At 41.3% G+C, this 18435-nt stretch overlaps 1 protein-coding gene across 1 annotated transcript in view; it reads left to right on the forward strand.

Annotated features, from left to right (window-relative positions):
- Nucleotides 1-18435, forward strand: part of CCDC77 (coiled-coil domain containing 77) — a 133886-nt gene that overhangs the window by 41089 nt on the left and 74362 nt on the right. Inside the window, exons 4-6 of the mRNA XM_053718827.1 lie at nucleotides 11922-12064; nucleotides 12770-12866; nucleotides 13636-13708. Coding sequence (XP_053574802.1) covers nucleotides 11922-12064; nucleotides 12770-12866; nucleotides 13636-13708 — 313 coding nt within the window. The remainder of the gene's footprint in view (nucleotides 1-11921; nucleotides 12065-12769; nucleotides 12867-13635; nucleotides 13709-18435) is intronic.

Below are 18435 nucleotides of genomic sequence, written 5' to 3' on the forward strand. Positions count from 1 at the left end.
AAATTTCGTTAGTTTAACTGCCTTTTTTCACTGTTATTTCAAATTTTGGCAAAATTTGTTTCTCTTAAAGGCACAGTAACGTTTTTTTTATATTGCTTGTTAACTTGATTTAAAGTGTTTTCCAAGCTTGCTAGCGTCATTGCTAGTCTGTATAAACATGTCTGACATAGAGGAAACTCCTTGTTCATTATGTTTAAAAGCCATGGTGGAACCCCATAGGAGAATGTGTACTAAATGTATTGATTTCACTTTAAACAATAAAGATCAGCTGTTATCTTTAAAAGAATTATCACCAGAGGATTCTGACGAGGGGGAAGTTATGCCGACTAACTCTCCTCACGTGTCGGACCCTTTGACTCCCGCTCAAGGGACTTACGCTAAAATGGCGCCAAGTTCATCAAAGACGCCCATAGCGATTACTTTGCAGGACATGGCGGCAATCATGGATAATACCCTGTCAGCGGTATTAGCCAGACTGCCTGAATGCAGAGGAAAGCGCGATAGCTCTGGGGTTAGACGTAATACAGAGCGTGCAGATGTTTTAAGGCCCATGTCTGATACTGCGTCACAATATGCAGAAGCTGAGGAAGAGCTTCAGTCTGTGGGTGACGTCTCTGACTCGGGGAAACCTGATTCAGATATGTCTACTTTTAAATTTAAGCTTGAGAACCTCCGGGTGTTGCTTGGAGAGGTTTTAGCTGCTCTGAATGACTGTGACACAATTGCAGTGCCAGAGAAATTGTGTAGACTGGATAAATACTACGCGGTGCCGGTGTGTACTGACGTTTTTCCAATACCTAAAAGGTTTACAGAAATTATTACTAAGGAGTGGGACAGACCCGGTGTGCCGTTTTCCCCCCCCCCCCTCCTATTTTTAGAAAAATGTTTCCAATAGACGCCACCACACGGGACTTATGGCAGACGGTCCCTAAGGTGGAGGGAGCCGTTTCTACTTTAGCAAAGCGTACTACTATCCCTGTCGAGGACAGTTGTGCTTTTTCAGATCCAATGGATAAAAAATTAGAAGTTTACCTTAAGAAAATGTTTATTCAACAAGGTTTTATCCTGCAGCCCCTTGCATGCATTGCTCCTGTCACTGCTGCTGCGGTGTTCTGGTTTGAGTCTCTGGAAGAGGCCTTTCAGACAGCTACTCCATTGACTGAAATACTTGACAAGCTTAGAACCCTTAAGCTAGCTAATTCTTTTGTTTCTGATGCCATTGTTCATTTGACTAAACTAACGGCTAAGAATTCTGGATTCGCCATCCAGGCACGTAGGACGCTATGGCTTAAATCTTGGTCAGCTGACGTGACTTCAAAGTCTAAATTACTTAACATTCCCTTCAAGGGGCAGACCCTATTCGGGCCTGGTTTGAAGGAAATTATTGCTGACATTACTGGAGGTAAGGGTCATACCCTTCCTCAGGACAGGGCCAAATCAAGGGCCAAACAGTCTAATTTTCAGGCCTTTCGAAACTTCAAGGCAGGTGCTGCATCAACTTCCTCTGCTACAAAACATGAGGGAACTTTTGCGCAATACAAGCCTGCCTGGAAATCTAACCAGGCCTGGAGCAAAGGCAAGCAGGCCAGAAAGCCTGCTGCTGCCTCTAAGACAGCATGAAGGAACCGCCCCCTATCCGGCAACGGATCTAGTAGGGGGCAGACTTTCTTTCTTCGCCCAGGCGTGGGCAAGAGATGTTCAGGATCCCTGGGCGTTGGAGATCATATCTCAGGGATATCTTCTGGACTTCAAAGCTTCCCCCCCACAAGGGAGATTTCACCTTTCGAGATTATCTGTAAACCAGATAAAGAAATAGGCATTCTTAAGCTGTGTGCAAGACCTCCTAATAATGGGAGTGATCCATCCAGTTCCACAGATGGAACAAGGACAGGGATTTTATTCAAATCTGTTTGTGGTTCCCAAAAAAGAGGGAACCTTCAGACCAATTTTGGATCTAAAGATCTTAAACAAATTCCTCAGAGTTCCATCGTTCAAAATGGAAACTATTCGGACAATCCTACCTATGATCCAGGAGGGTCAGTACATGACCACATTGGATTTGAAGGATGCTTACCTTCACATACCGATTTACAAAGATCATCATCGGTTCCTAAGGTTTGCCTTTCTAGACAGGCATTACCAGTTTGTGGCTCTTCCCTTCGGGTTAGCTACAGCCCCAAGAATTTTTACAAAGGTTCTGGGGTCTCTTCTGGCGGTCCTAAGACCACGGGGCATAGCAGTGGCCCCTTATCTAGACGACATCCTGATACAGGCGTCAAACTTCCAAATTGCCAAATCTCATACGGACATAGTGTTGGCATTTCTGAGGTCACATGGATGGAAAGTGAACGTGGGAAAGAGTTCTCTATCACCCCTCACAAGGGTTTCCTTCCTAGGAACTCTGATAGATTCTATAGAAATGAAAATTTACCTGCCGGAGTCCAGGTTATCAAAGCTTCTAAATTCCTGCCGTGTTCTTCACTACATTCCGCACCCTTCGGTGGCTCAGTGCATGGAAGTGATCGGCTTAATGGTAGCGGCGATGGACATAGTGCCATTTGCGCGCCTACATCTCAGACCGCTGCAATTATGCATGCTCAGTCAGTGGAATGGGGATTACACAGATTTGTCCCATCTGCTAAATCTGGATCAAGAGACCAGAGATTCTCTTCTCTGGTGGCTATCTCGGGTCCATCTGTCCAAAGGTATGACCTTTCGCAGGACAGATTGGACAATTGTAACAACAGATGCCAGCCTTCTAGGTTGGGGAGCAGTCTGGAATTCCCTGAAGGCTCAGGGATCGTGGACTCAGGAGGAGAAACTCCTCCCAATAAATATTCTGGAGTTAAGAGCAATATTCATTGCTCTTCTAGCTTGGCCTCAGTTAGCAACCCTGAGGTTCATCAGATTTCAGTTGGACAACATCACGACTGTGGCTTACATCAACCATCAAGGGGGAACCAGGAGCTCCCTAGCGATGTTAGAAGTCTCCAAGATAATTCGCTGGTCAGAGACTCACTCTTGCCATCTATCGGCGATCCATATCCCAGGTGTAGAGAACTGGGAGGCGGATTTTCTAAGTCGTCAGACTTTTCATCCGGGGGAGTGGGAACTCCATCCGGAGGTGTTTGCTCAATTGGTTCATCGTTGGGGCACACCAGAATTGGATCTCATGGCGTCTCGCCAGAACGCCAAGCTTCCTTGTTACGGATCCAGAAGCAACGCTGATAGATGCTCTAGCAGCACCGTGGTTCTTCAACCTGGCTTATGTGTTTCCACCGTTTCCTCTGCTCCCTCGACTGATTGCCAAAATCAAACAGGAGAGAGCATCGGTGATCTTGATCGCGCCTGCGTAGCCACGCAGGACCTGGTATGCAGACCTGGTGGACATGTCATCCTTTCCACCTTGGCCTCTGCCTCTGAGACAAGACTTTCTACTACAAGGTCCTTTCAATCATCCAAATCTAATTTCTCTGAGACTGACTGCCTGGAGATTGAACGCTTGATTTTTATCAAGGCGTGGCTTCTCCGAGTCAGTCATTGATACCTTAATAAAGGCACGAAAGCCTGTAACCAGGAAAATCTACCATAAGATATGGCGCAAATATCTTCATTAGTGTGAATCCAAGAATTACTCATGGAGTAAGGTTAGGATTCCTAGGATATTGTCCTTTCTCCAAGAGGGTTTGGATAAAGGATTATCAGCTAGTTCTTTAAAGGGACAGATTTCTGCTCTGTCTATCCTTTTGCACAAGCGTCTGGCAGAGGTTCCAGATGTCCAGGCATTTTGTCAGGCTTTGGTTAGAATTTAAGCCTGTGTTTAAACCGGTTGCTCCTCCATGGAGCTTAAACTTGGTTCTTAAGGTTCTTCAAGGAGTTCCGTTTGAACCCCTTCATTCCATATATATCAAACTTTTATCTTGGAAAGTTCTGTTTTTGATGGCTATTTCCTCTGCTCGTAGAGTCTCTGAGTTATCATCTTTACAATGTGATTCTCCTTATCTGATTTTCCATACAGATAAAGTAGTTCTGCATACAAAACCTGGGTTTTTACCTAAGGTAGTTTCCAACAAGAATATCAATCAAGAGATTGTTGTTCCATCATTGTGTCCTAATCCTTCTTCAAAGAAGGAACGTCTTTTACATAATTTGGACGTAGTCCGAGCTTTAAAGTTTTACTTACAAGCGACTAAAGATTTTCGTCAAACATCTTCCCTGTTTGTTGTTTACTCTGGACAGAGGAGAGGTCAAAAGGCTTCGGCAACCTCTCTTTCTTTTTGGCTTTGGAGCATAATACGCTTAGCCTATGAGACTGCTGGACAGCAGCCCCCTGAAAGGATTACAGCTCATTCTACTAGAGCTGTGGCTTCCACCTGGGCCTTTAAAAATGAGGCTTCTGTTGAACAGATTTGCAAAGCTGCGACTTGGTCTTCGCTTCATACCTTTTCAAAATTTTACAAATTTGATACTTTTGCTTCTTCGGAGGCTATTTTTGGGAGAAAGGTTCTACAGGCAGTGGTCCCTTCCGTTTAAGTACCTGCCTTGTCCCTCCCTTCATCCGTGTACTTTAGCTTTGGTATTGGTATCCCACAAGTAATGGATGAACCCGTGGACTGGATACACCTAACAAGAGAAAACATAATTTATGCTTACCTGATAAATTTATTTCTCTTGTGGTGTATCCAGTCCACGGCCCGCCCTGTCCTTTTAAGGCAGGTCTAAATTTTAAACTACAGTCACCACTGCACCCTATGGTTTCTCCTTTCTCGGTTAGCTTCGGTCGAATGACTGGATATGGCAGTTAGGGGAGGAGCTATATAGCAGCTCTGCTGTGGGTGATCCTCTTGCAACTTCCTGTTGGGAAGGAGAATATCCCACAAGTAATGGATGATCCGTGCACTGGATACACCACAAGAGAAATAAATTTATCAGGTAAGCATAAATTATGATTGATATATATATATATATATATATATATATATATATATATATATATATATATATATATATATATATATATATATATTTACACACTGTATGTACCAATACAGTATGGAGGACATTTCAACTGATTTTATTATCAATAAAGTTCCACAAGACTCTTGTGAAACTCTATTGATAATAAAATCATTTGAAAAACTACAAATTGATATATATATTGTCGCGATCGCTCAGCTGATCGCTCTTCCTCTTTCTGGATTTCTTCGGCGCTGTTGCGCTACACTCTGTTGCCTAGCAACTTGGCTGAAGCCGTCCCTCTCCTCTGACGTCAGAATGGCTTCTTATTCCGGCGTCTTCCCTCCTCCGGTGCCTGATTGTTTTCACTCGTTGGCTTGTGAGTATTACTTATATTTCTGAACCTGAGCTTGTCATTATTCTGAACCCCTATCTGACTGATTCCTTGTTGCTGGACTTGGCTTGTTTGAAAACTCTATTGCTTAACTCCTGCCTGTCTGATTACACGCTGCTGGACATTGCATGTTGGATTACTCTATTGGTTAACCCTTACCTGCCTGATTACACGTTGCTGGACATTGCTTGTTGGATTACCCTATTGCTTAACCCCTACCTGCCTGATTACCCGTTGCTGGACTTTGCTTGCTGGATTATTCTATTGGTTAACCCTTATCTGCCTGATTACACGTTGCTGGACATTGCTTGTTGGATTACTCTATTGCATAACCCCTACCTGCCTGATTACACGTTGCCGGACATTGCTTACTTGACAACTCTCTTGATTAACCCTATCTACTCGAAGTTTCTTCTCCTGACCCTGCTGTGCCATCTTCCAGCCTATCTCTGTGAGTATTTCATACTGTAGCTGTTGCAGAGTCAGTTCCTGGTATATACTCACTGTGCTAGGGTGTTATTTCCCTCATTCTAGCATTTGGGTCTTACTCTGGACTTTACCTATCCTGTCATTACAATCAGGCCATAAAATGGACCCTGGTGAGTTATCCAGAGCTGTGGCTCTACAAGGACAGCTGCTTGGAACCCACGCCGCACACCTGCAATCATTGGACTCTAAATTGGATCAAATTACTGCTCTTTTGCATAACCTCTCTCCTCCTTCACAAGTCCCTGTAACTCCTGTTGTTCCTGCGGCCAGTTCTAATTCTACATATAACCCGCCACATTCTGCTGAACAGTTAGTACCCAGAATTCCGCTACCTGATAAATATGATGGCAACCCGGATGACTGTCGAGGATTCCTTAATCAGTGCCGCCTACTCTTCAGAAATAATCCTCTGATGTTTGCTTCCTCTTCCTCCAAGATCACCTTTTTGATTTCTCTTATGAAAGGTAAAGCCTTGGCTTGGGTTTCTCCATTGTTGGAAAAGGATGATCCTTTGCTTCACGATAATGACACTTTTGTATCCATATTTTCTTCCGTGTTTGATAAACCTGGAAGGTCTGCAGCTGCCGAAGCAGGACTTTTAGATTTAAGGCAGGGTTCTCTTTCTGTAGCACAATACGCTATAGAATTTCGGACTTTAGCTGCTGAAACTATGTGGAATCATGGGGCCCTGCGTGCAGCATTTCGTAAAGGTCTTTGCGATCGTTTAAAAGATGAACTTGTTTATAGGGATCTTCCTGATTCTCTAGAAGAACTCATCAATTTATGTATCAAGTTAGATGCTCGTTACTCCGAGCGTCTCCATGAACGTGACCGTAACAGAAGATCCTTTATCAAACCTACTTTCCGTCCTTTGTCTCGTTCACCTAACCTTCTTGCTCCGAATTCTTCTATCTCTGAATCTAGTGAACCCATGGAGGTTGGTGCAATTAAGTTATCTGAAGCTGAACGTCTCAGAAGGCGTAATCTTGGACTATGTCTTTACTGTGGTATTAAGGGACATATGTTAAAAGATTGTCCAACCCGTCCAGTAAAAGCCAGGGCTTAACTCCAGAAAGAGGGACTGAGTTAAGCCAAAAATCTTTTCCAACCCTCAATCCCAAGCTGTTTGTTCCAGTCACCTTCCGTTTTGGCAACACCAAGTTCCAGGCTCAAGCACTCATTGATTCTGGAGCTGCTGCAATGTTTATGGATTCGGATTTTGTTAATTCCTTTCGGATTCCTTTGCTTTCCAAGAGCCAAGTAATTAAGGTCACTACTGTCAGTGGTCAACCTTTAGGTTCAGGAATCATTCAATATTCTACTATACCACTTCTTATGTCTGTAGGAGTACTTCATTCGGAGACCATCTGTTTTGACATCATCTCTTCTCCTCAGTTTCCTTTAATTTTGGGTCTTCCATGGCTACAACTTCATGATCCGGTTTTCTCCTGGTCAAAAGGGGAACTTGTTACCTGGGGATCCTCTTGTTTCCAAAAGTGTTTACAGAATACTCCCAAACCTTCTAGTACAGTTGTGGCAGTTTTGGACATTCCTTATTCTTTGCCTGTACAATATCATTCTTTTTGTGATGTCTTTTCTAAGAAAGATGTTGAAATATTACCTCCACATCGGGACTTTGATTGTCCCATTGACTTACTACCTGGAGCACCTCTTCCTAAGGGTAAAACATACCCACTTTCTTGTCAAGAAAATGTTTCTCTCGAAGACTATATCAAGGATAATTTGGCCCGAGGTTTTATTCGCCCTTCTTCCTCTCCGGTAGGAGCAGGTTTTTTCTTTGTTGAAAAGAAAGATGGAGGTCTACGTCCTTGCATTGACTATCGTGCTCTTAATCAGACTACAATCAAGAATTGTTATCCCCTTCCTCTCATTCCTGAATTGTTTGATCGTTTCCAGGGTGCTTCCATTTTTACCAAACTGGATCTTCGTGGGGCATACAATTTGGTCAGGATTCGAAAAGGGGATGAGTGGAAAACAGCCTTCAACACTAGGTTTGGACACTATGAATATTTAGTTATGCCTTTTGGGTTATGCAATGTCCCTGCAGTTTTTCAACATTTTGTTAATGAAATATTCAGAGACTATCTTAATCAATTCGTCATTATCTATCTTGATGATATTTTGATTTATTCTCTGACTTTACAGGATCACGTACATCACGTTAAACTAGTACTCCAGAGATTACGTGAAAATTCTCTATTTGCCAAGCTTGAAAAGTGCTCTTTTCATCAAGAATCTATTCATTTTTTGGGCTACATCATTTCTCTGTCTGGATTTGAGATGGATTCTGAAAAACTGTCGGCTATTATAGATTGGCCTAGACCAACTACCCTAAAATCTCTTCAGAGGTTTCTAGGGTTTGCCAATTACTATCGTAAATTCATAAAAGACTTTGCTAACATATCGGCACCTCTTACTGCTCTTACTAAGAAGGGTCAGGATTGCAAGCATTGGTCTGATAAAGCCTTACAGGCCTTTGAGTCTCTGAAATCTGCATTTATTTCGGTCCCCGTTCTTTGCCATCCAGTTCCGAGTCTCCAATTCATCGTTGAAGTGGATGCTTCTCTGATCGCTGCCGGGGCTGTGCTATCTCAACGAAATCCTGTCACTAGCAAAATCCTTCCTGTGGGGTTCTTCTCCAAGAAGTTTAATACTGGACATCCTGGAGTACGTAATACATTATGGAGACTCAAACAACATGTCTGGTGGCCTTCCATGAACAAAGATGTCAAGGATTATGTTGCAGCCTGTAATTCCTGTACATCTAATAAACAGTCTTCTGGTTTACCTTTTGGACTCTTACAACCTCTACCTGTTCCATATTATCCATGGTCTCATGTTTCCATGGACTTTATTACTGATCTTCCTAATTCTGCCGGAAACAAGACCATATGGGTTGTGGTAGACAGATTTTCCAAAACAGCTAATTTTGTTCCTTTAACTGGCTTACCATCTGTCCGGAAACTCGCTGAACTGTTTATACTCCATATCACCAGGTTACATGGTTTTCCTTTGGACATTGTTTCTGATCGAGGAGTTCAATTTGTCTCAAGATTCTGGAAATCTCTATGCAAACAATTTGGACTTACCATATCTCTATCTACTGCCCATCATCCTCAATCCAACGGTCAAACTGAACGAGTAAACCAATCTCTTGAATCTTATCTCAGGCACTATGTTAATCATCAGCATTCCAATTGGTCTCAACTTCTTCCTTTGGCAGAACTTGCTTACAATTCTCGTCTCAATTCTTCTTTACAGACTTCTCCCTTCAAGGCAGCTTATGGATTCGAACCTAGAACTTTTCCTATGTCTTCTGGGGTTTCCGGTGTTCCTGAAGCAGATTGAACTGTGAAGAATCTCTGTAAACACTGGAAGAAGATTCGGGAAATTCTTCTCCTCTCTTCTCTAAAGTATAAGCGATTTGCTGACCGCAGACGCCGTAAGGCACCTTCATTCCGCACTGGAGACAAAGTTTGGATATCTACCAGATTCATTCGTCTTAAGCAACCTTGTGCTAAATTGGGTCCTAAATACATTGGACCGTTTAGAATTGTTTCCAAGGTTTGTTCTACTGCTTACAAGGTGGCTTTACCAGACAACCTGAAGATTCATCCTGTATTTCATGTGTCTCTTCTTAAACCGGCAGTCTCTAATCGGTTTTCCACCAAAAAGAAAGCTCCCTCTCCGTTTCTTGTGAATGGTACTTCGGAATTCGAGATCAGTCAAATTCTTGATTCCAGATTACGAGGTAACCGTTTATACTATTTGGTTCATTGGAAGGGCTGTCCCATTACTGAACGTTCCTGGGAACCTGCTTCTAATATCCGCGCCTCTGCCCTGATCAAACAGTTCCACGTTCGGAATCCTTTGAAGCCTGCTCGTGTTCCTCGGAGGGGGCACTGTCGCGATCGCTCAGCTGATCGCTCTTCCTCTTTCCGGATTTCTTCGGCGCTGTTGCGCTACACTCTGTTGCCTAGCAACTTGGCTGAAGCCGTCCCTCTCCTCTGACGTCAGAATGGCTTCTTATTCCGGCGTCTTCTCTCCTCCGGTGCCTGATTGTTTTCACTCGTTGGCTTGTGAGTATTACTTATATTTCTGAACCTGAGCTTGTCATTATTCTGAACCCCTATCTGACTGATTCCTTGTTGCTGGACTTGGCTTGTTTGAAAACTCTATTGCTTAACTCCTGCCTGTCTGATTACACGCTGCTGGACATTGCATGTTGGATTACTCTATTGGTTAACCCTTACCTGCCTGATTTCACGTTGCTGATCATTGCTTGTTTGATTACTCTATTGCTTAACCCCTACCTGCCTGATTACCCTTGCTGGACTTTGCTTGCTGGATTATTCTATTGGTTAACCCTTACCTGCCTGATTACACGTTGCTGGACATTGCTTGTTGGATTACCCTATTGCTTAACCCCTACCTGCCTGATTACACGTTGCTGGACTTTGCTTGTTGGATTACTCTATTGCTTAACCCCTACCTGCCTAATTACCCGTTGCTGGACTTTGCTTGCTGGATTATTCTATTGGTTAACCCTTATCTGCCTGATTACACGTTGCTGGACATTGCTTGTTGGATTACTCTATTGCATAACCCCTACCTGCCTGATTACACGTTGCCGGACATTGCTTACTTGACAACTCTCTTGATTAACCCTATCTACTCGAAGTTTCTTCTTCTGACCCTGCTGTGCCATCTTCCAGCCTATCTCTGTGAGTATTTCATACTGTAGCTGTCGCAGGGTCAAGTCCTTGTAGTTATAGAGAAATGCACACATTTGCTGGAGAACTGTCAGTCTGCTATAGGAGAACAAAAATGATAAATTTGTTAATTTAATGAGGTGTACCAACCGGGGCTACAAATGGTTTGATTCTTATAAGGTGTTCTCTGCTTGCAGTTGTTACTCAGCTCCGAGGTATACCTCACTTTAACAGGCCCCCTCCTCTCTTCCACCAGCGTACCGTGACGTCATATGAGGGAGGGATTGACTTGCAAGTGGAGAACAACTTATCAGTATCAATACAAATATATATATATATAGTGTCCTAGATCAGTATTACCGGTGTGTTAATATACAAATTAGCGTATGAGAGTATAGTGAACAATTCAGCAACACTAAACAATTGGAAAAACAACAAGTATTGCAATTAGACAAGACAAATAAACCAAGAGAAAAAAATAGTAAGTAAAAAGTGAATGGTATATTCTTGAAAGCAACCAAATGGTTTTTAATGACATCCAGTTCCAGGCTGCTATCTGTGAATGGATTGTAAGCTGAGATCCAGGAATCCGTTATCTGTGGATGAGCAAAGGAAGCAGAAGCACCACATGGTCAATGTATATACTTGTATGAAGATGTAGATAAAATGTTTCATTCACATTTAATTAAGCACCCCTCTTGGTGCAAGTAGCGCAGGTTGGAATCAAACAGTCATCCAGCAGACTGGCTTCCGGCAAAGCTCCAACAACAATGGGATAATCCAGGATACTGTGTCCCAAAATGGTCTTATACCATTCAAAAATGGTGTGGATGGTAAATAATTGAATGGCAGCAAGTGGTAAGTTAAAGCTTACTTTAATAAAAACAGTAACGCGTTTCTCAACCAACCAATGGCTGTTTCTTCAGGCTTAATGATAGGTATCAAACCATTTTGAGCCTCGGGTGGTTACGTGAGTTATTTGTCCGGGACTTCTGTACTCTAAGGGACATTACATGATGCTTATACTTTTGTTTCTCTCACAGTTGTATGTGGAATTATTTTCAGATTTGCCCCATATGCATTAGGCTGATATGACAATATATGCTCTATTAACAGATATAGATTGGAGTAAAAGTTTAAAATAAACAAAATTTATAATGCTCACGAGTGCCCGGTCCTCTCTTTTTGAAGGGTAGTAATGAATATCCTTCTGGTTCTGTCTTTTTCATTGTATGAAAAAAAAATATATATATATATATATTATTAGTTAAAAAAACAAACAACAATCATAATTCTTAGTACGTTGTGTGTCATTTGAATTAAAACTTTTTTTTTTTTTTAAATTGCAGCACAAGTTGCAGTGGGAGATGCGTCAGCGGGAAGAGGAAATTGCAGAGCTGCAGAAGGCCCTAAGCGACATGCAGGTTTACCTGTTTCAAGAACGAGAGCATGTGCTACGCCTGTACTCTGAGAATGATAGGCTCAAAATCAGGTTATTTAATACGATTGTCTGAACAAAAACTTACAAGTATTAGCCAGTTTCTTGATGATACAAAATAAAATATAGTCCTAGCAACGTTTGGTTTTGGAGATTAGAGTGGTTTATTGGAGGTGGAATTTAGTGATTTGAAAGAAAATATTTTAGGAAAGTGATGTCAAATCTTTCTGTTCTAAAAAAAAAAATAGATCATTCCTAGAAACAAATGAATTAGGCATTGAGTTGGGTAGTTGTTTATGTTCTGTAGAGATCAGAGGTTATTAAATGGAAATGAAACCCAAAATGTTTATTTCAGGAGTCAGATACAGCTTGCAATTTAAAGCAACATTCTAATTTCTATTATCATTATTTATTTGTTCTCTTGGTACATTTTGTTGAAAAGCAGGTATGTAAGCTCAGCAGCCAACCCATTTGAGGAGCACTATATGGCAGCAGTTTTGTAAGAACGTTAGCCATTTGCAAGAGCACTATATGGCAGCACTATTTCCTGCCATATAATGCTCCAGATTCCTACCTAGGTATGTTTTTAAAACACAGAATATAATAGAAACAAAGCAGATTTGATAATAGAGGTAAATTGGAAACTTTTGAAATGGTTTGCTCTGTCTGAATCACAAAAGGAAATGTGACTGCCGCTTGTACGTACGTGTAGTGAGTTACCATGAGAAGGCAAAGTAACCTCTGTTTTACCCGCTGCAGGGAGCTGGAGGACAGGAAGAAGATACAGCAACTTCTGGCTCTTGTTGGAACTAGCAATGGAGATATAACCTATTTTCATAAGGAGCCCCCTAACAAGGTTTGTTTTATAAATCTACATCGTATGCGGTTTTGTTTTTCCAGTTCTGTCTAATGAAATTTAGCATTTTCTCATTTTTCATTATATTAGTACTTTAGTAGTGTCTGTTCCTGAACCCTAAATTGGTCTACAAATGTGTTTATTTTTATGCTGGCCATAAACCAAAAGTAATTTGGATGTGAGAGAAGAGGAGCAGAGTTAATGCTTGTGTTTTTTGTGATGTAAAACTGAGGAAATCTGTGTTCTGGAGGTAAAAACTGGGCTCCCCAAAATGACACTTTTTACTAGTAGTCTAATAACTGTTAAAGTGACATAAAAAGGGCTAATTAATAAAAAATAATTTGCATAAAAAATGTAAAAAAAATTGCTGGCAAATATTTTAAAAATAATTTTCTAAAATACTTAGCCATGCTGCCTGGAGCACTGTGCTCCACCCCCCTTATCAGTGTTTAGACACAGGCATTGTATTTCAACTGAGTTCACAGCTTCTAGGCATGCTCCAGCAGATAATCCCTATGCACTTTTGCCTTCTACCAAAACAACAATAGATATAGATACAGCCATAGAAGGAAATGTGTGGGAGGAGTTTGAGCTTTCCAATTCGGAAACTTAAAAGGGTTAATAGCGAGGCACTGCAGTATAAATTTGCAGGTAAAGTAATTAAAGTACATATTATATTTTGTCTCTATCCCAACTTGTTTTATGTCCCTTTAAAGTGGATTAAAGATGTTGTACTATGTAGCTGTTGACCATTTCATGTTATACACAGGTCACCATACCACAGAGAACTATCCAATCAGGAGACCCATATGAAAGGCGAGAACAGCGACCTTCCAAGCCAGGTAAAGCAACTGCTGAATAAAGATGTGTGTTATGTCTTCTGTAGCAGTTTTTAGTTAATAATCTAGAAGTTGTGACTATTTACTCTGTGTGCAGTATAATATGATATGTAACAGTTTTTCTTTCTTTGTTTCTGTTAAATAAACAATTCAATTTAATTTTACTCCGCCGCCTTATATTTTTAGGCAAATGTTTTTTTCCCCCTCCTTTAACCCTTTGAGTGCTAAGTACTTTCCCACGTGGGTGCTAAGATTTATTAAGGTTTTTTTTATTTTTTGAACAAATTTTTTTTTTTTTTTTCAGACCCCCAAGACTTACACTGTTGGAAAGGTGAGGCGGTTACCTTTTCAATGGTGGGTCCTGGGTGTCCGTAGCTGCTTAGATGCCTGAGATACAGGCTTCTAAGCCGCATGCCCCCTGCTCCTATACTTAACATTGTTAAGTATAAATAAAGTTGTGCGGTGACGTCATCACGTTATTGCGCGTGACGTCACCACGCATAAAGTGAAGCCCCGGCGATGCCTGTCACTATGCAGTCCTGATCGCCGGGGAAGGAGTGGGTGGGAGCCCCCAGATCTCCCTCAAGAGCCATCATTAGCACTCGAGGTTAAAGAGGTTCATTTAAAGGGACATGAAACCCAAAAATTTTCTTTCATGATTTAGGTAGAACATACAATTTTAAACGACTTTCCAGTTTACTTCTATTATCAAATTTGCTTCATTCTCTTGGTATCATTTGAAGGAGCAGCAATGCACTACTGGTTTCTAACTGAACACATGGGTGAGCCAATGACCATCTGTATATATTTGCAACCACCAATTAGCAGCTAGAACCTAGGTTCTTTGCTGCTTCTGCACTTAGATAACAAGAGAAGGAAGCGTATAAAAAAATAAATAAAAGTAAATTGGAAAATTGTTTAAAATCACTTGCTCTTTCTGAATCATGAAAGAAAATATTTGTGTTTCATTTACCTTTAACCCCTTAATGACTGACAACGTACAGGATACGTCATCTAAAAATAAATACTGTTAACGACCGAGGACGTACCCTGTACATCGTCGGTCTGGGAAAGCGGTGGAAGCGATCCTGATCGCTTCCAGCCGCTTTCCGGTTATTGCAGTGATGCCTCGATATAGAGGCATCCTGCAATAACACCCCTTGGCCATCCGATGCAGAGAGAGCTACTCTGTGCCCCTCTCTGCACCGGACATCGATGGCCGGTATCGTTGGTGGTTGGCACCCGAGGCGGGTTGGAGGCCATCGATGGGCCCTATGACATCGACGTGGGCAGGGGTAGCGCACTGACGCGTGTACGGGGAGGGAGCGGGTGGTAACCGATACACTAAAGCAAATTTCGTGGGAATAAAGGGGGGGAAGGCAAGCTGTATTTTTTTTTTTTTTTTTTTTTTTTTTTTTTTTATTATAAACGATCAGGCAGGGGGTGGGGGTTGGTCTGTGGGGGAGGAGGAAGCTACACTACAGAAAAAATAAATTAAAAAAAAAACTTTTTTTTTTTGGCAAACCGGGTATTAGCAGACGGCTGCCAGTACAAGATGGCTCCCAATAAGGCAGGGGGGGGGGGGAGGGTTAGAGAGCTGGTCAGGGGGTGGGATCTGTCAGGTGGGAGGCTGATCTCTACACTAAAGCTAAAATTAACCCTGCAAGCTCCCTAATTAACCCCTTCACTGCTAGACATAATTAGCGGACTTCTAATTACCAAACAGCAATGCCAAAGCCATATATGTCTGCTATTTCTGAACAAAGGGGATCCCAGAGAAGCATTTACAACCATTGATGCCATAATTGCACATGCTGTTTGTAAATAATTTCAGTGAGTAACCTAAAGTTTGTAAAAAAAAAGTGAACAGTTTTTTTTATTTGATCGCATTTGGCGGTGAAATGGTGGCATGAAATATACCAAAATGGGCCTAGATTAATACTTTGGGTTGTCTACTACACTAAAGCTAAAAATCACCCTACAAACTCCCTACAAGCTCCCTAATTCAGTGATTTTTAACCTTTTTTTTGCTGTGGCACACTTTTTTACATTAAAAAATCCTGTGGCACACCACCATCTCAAAATGTAAAAAAAAATCACACATTGTAGCCTAATACAGCATATATATATATACATACACACCAACACACACATACTGTATGTATTGTGTTGTTATGCCATGCCTCCTACAAACTACCCCAGCACTGGGAGTAAAAAACAAGCAAAGTTTAAAAAATATGTCACACTGTTGTCAGTCTGCCGTGGCACACCTGAGGATCTCTCATGGCACACTAGTGTGCCACGGCACACTGGTTGAAAAACACTGCCCTAATTAACCCCTTCACTGCTGGACATAATACATGTGTGGTGCGCAGCGGCATTTAGCGGCCTTCTAATTACTAAAATGCAACACCAAAGCCATATGTCTGCTATTTCTGAACAAAGGTGATCCCAGAGAAGCATTTACAACCATGTATGCCATAATTGCACAAGTTGTTTGTAAATAATTTCAGTGAGAAACCTAAAGTTTGTGAAAAAAATTGTGAAAAAGTGAACAATTTTTTTTTTTATCGCATTTGGCAGTGAAAGGGTGGCATGAAATATACCAAAATGGGCTAGATCAATACTTTGGGATGTCTTCTAAAAAAATATATACATGTCAAGGGATATTCAGGGATTCCTGAAAGATATGTGTTCCAATGTAACTAGCGTTAATTTTGAAAAAAAGTGGTTTGGAAATTGTATTTATTGCCCTATAAAAGCAAAGAACATGTAAACATTGGGTATTTCTAAACTCAGGACAAAATTTAGAAACTATTTAGCATGGGTGTTTTTTGGTGGTTGTAGATGTGTAACAGATTTTGGGGATCAAAGTTAGAAAAGGTGTGGTTTTTTTCTCTTGTTAAGTGTATCCAGTCCACGGATCATTCATTACTTGTGGGATATTCTCCTTCCCAACAGGAAGTTGCAAGAGGATCACCCACAGCAGAGCTGCTATATAGCTCCTCCCCTAACTGTCATATCCAGTCATTCTCTTGCAAGCCTCAACCAAGATGGAGGTCGTAAGAGGAGTGTGGTGTTTTATACTTAGTTTATTCTTCAATCAAAAGTTTGTTATTTTTAAATGGTACCGGAGTGTACTGTTTATCTCAGGCAGTATTTAGAAGAAGAATCTGCCTGCGTTTTCTATGATCTTAGCAGAAGTAACTAAGATCCATAGCTGTTCTCACATATTCTGAGGAGTGAGGTAACTTCAGAGAGGGAATGGTGTGCAGGTTTTCCTGCAATAAGGTATGTGCAGTTAATATTTTTCTAGGGATGGAATTTGCTAGAAAATGCTGCTGATACCGAACTAATGTAAGTAAAGCCTTAAATGCAGTGATAGCGACTGGTATCAGGCTTATTAATAGAGAGACATACTCTGATAAAAATGTAATATAAAACGTTTGCTGGCATGTTTAATCGTTTTTATATGTATTTGGTGCTAAAACTTATTGGGGCCTAGTTTTTTTTCCACATGGCTGGCTTGAATTTTGCCTAGTAACAGTTTCCTTAGGCTTTCCACTGTTGTAATATGAGTGGGAGGGGCCTTTTTTTAGTGCTTTTCTGTGCAGCTAAAAATACTGACAGAGACATTCAGCTTCTTCCTGCATGATCCAGGACATCTCTGGAGGGCTCAAAAGGCTTCAAAGTCGTTTTTGAGGGAGGTAAAAAGCCACAGTAGAGCTGTTGCAGTTGTTGTGACTGTTTCTAAAAAAAAAAAAAAACGTTTTTGTCTTTTATTATTCCGTTTTGGGTATTAAGGGGTTAATCATCCATTTGCAAGTGGGTGCAATGCTCTGCTAACTTGTTACATACACTGTAAAAATTTCGTTAGTGTGACTGCCTTTTTTCACTGTTATTTCAAATTTTGACAAAATTTGTGTTTCTTAAAGGGGCAGTAACATTTTTTATATTGCTTGTAAACTTGTTTAAAGTGTTTTCCAAGCTTGCTAGAATATTGTCTTTTCTCCAAGAGGGCTTGGACAAAGGATTATCAGCTAGTTCCTTAAAGGGACAGATTTCTGCTCTGTCTATTCTTTTGCACAAGCGTCTGGCAGAGGTTCCAGACGTCCAGGCATTTTGCCAGGCTTTGGTTAGAATTAAGCCTGTGTTTAAACCTGTTGCTCCCCCGTGGAGCTTAAACTTGGTTCTTAAGGTTCTTCAAGGAGTTCCGTTTGAACCCCTTCATTCCATTGATATTAAACTTTTATCTTGGAAAGTTCTGTTTTTGATGGCTATTTCCTCGGCTCGGAGAGTCTCTGAGCTATCTGCCTTACAATGTGATTCTCCCTATCTGATTTTTCATGCAGATAAGGTAGTTCTGCGTACCAAACCTGGGTTTTTACTTAAGGTGGTTTCTAACAAGAATATCAATCAAGAGATTGTTGTTCTATCGTTGTGCCCTAATCCTTCTTCAAAGAAGGGAACGTCTTTTACATAATCTGGACGTAGTCCGTGCCTTGAAGTTTTACTTACATGCTACTAAGGATTTTCGTCAAACATCTTTCCTGTTTGTCGTTTACTCTGGACAGAGGAGAGGTCAAAAAGCTTCGGCAACCTCTCTTTCCTTTTGGCTTCAGAGCGTAATACGCCTAGCCTATGAGACTGCTGGACAGCAGCCCCCTGAAAGGATTACAGCTCATTCTACTAGAGCTGTGACTTCCACCTGGGCCTTCAAAATTGAGGCC

This window comes from Bombina bombina, chromosome 6 (genome assembly GCF_027579735.1).
Source record: "Bombina bombina isolate aBomBom1 chromosome 6, aBomBom1.pri, whole genome shotgun sequence".
NCBI lineage: Eukaryota > Metazoa > Chordata > Amphibia > Anura > Bombinatoridae > Bombina > Bombina bombina.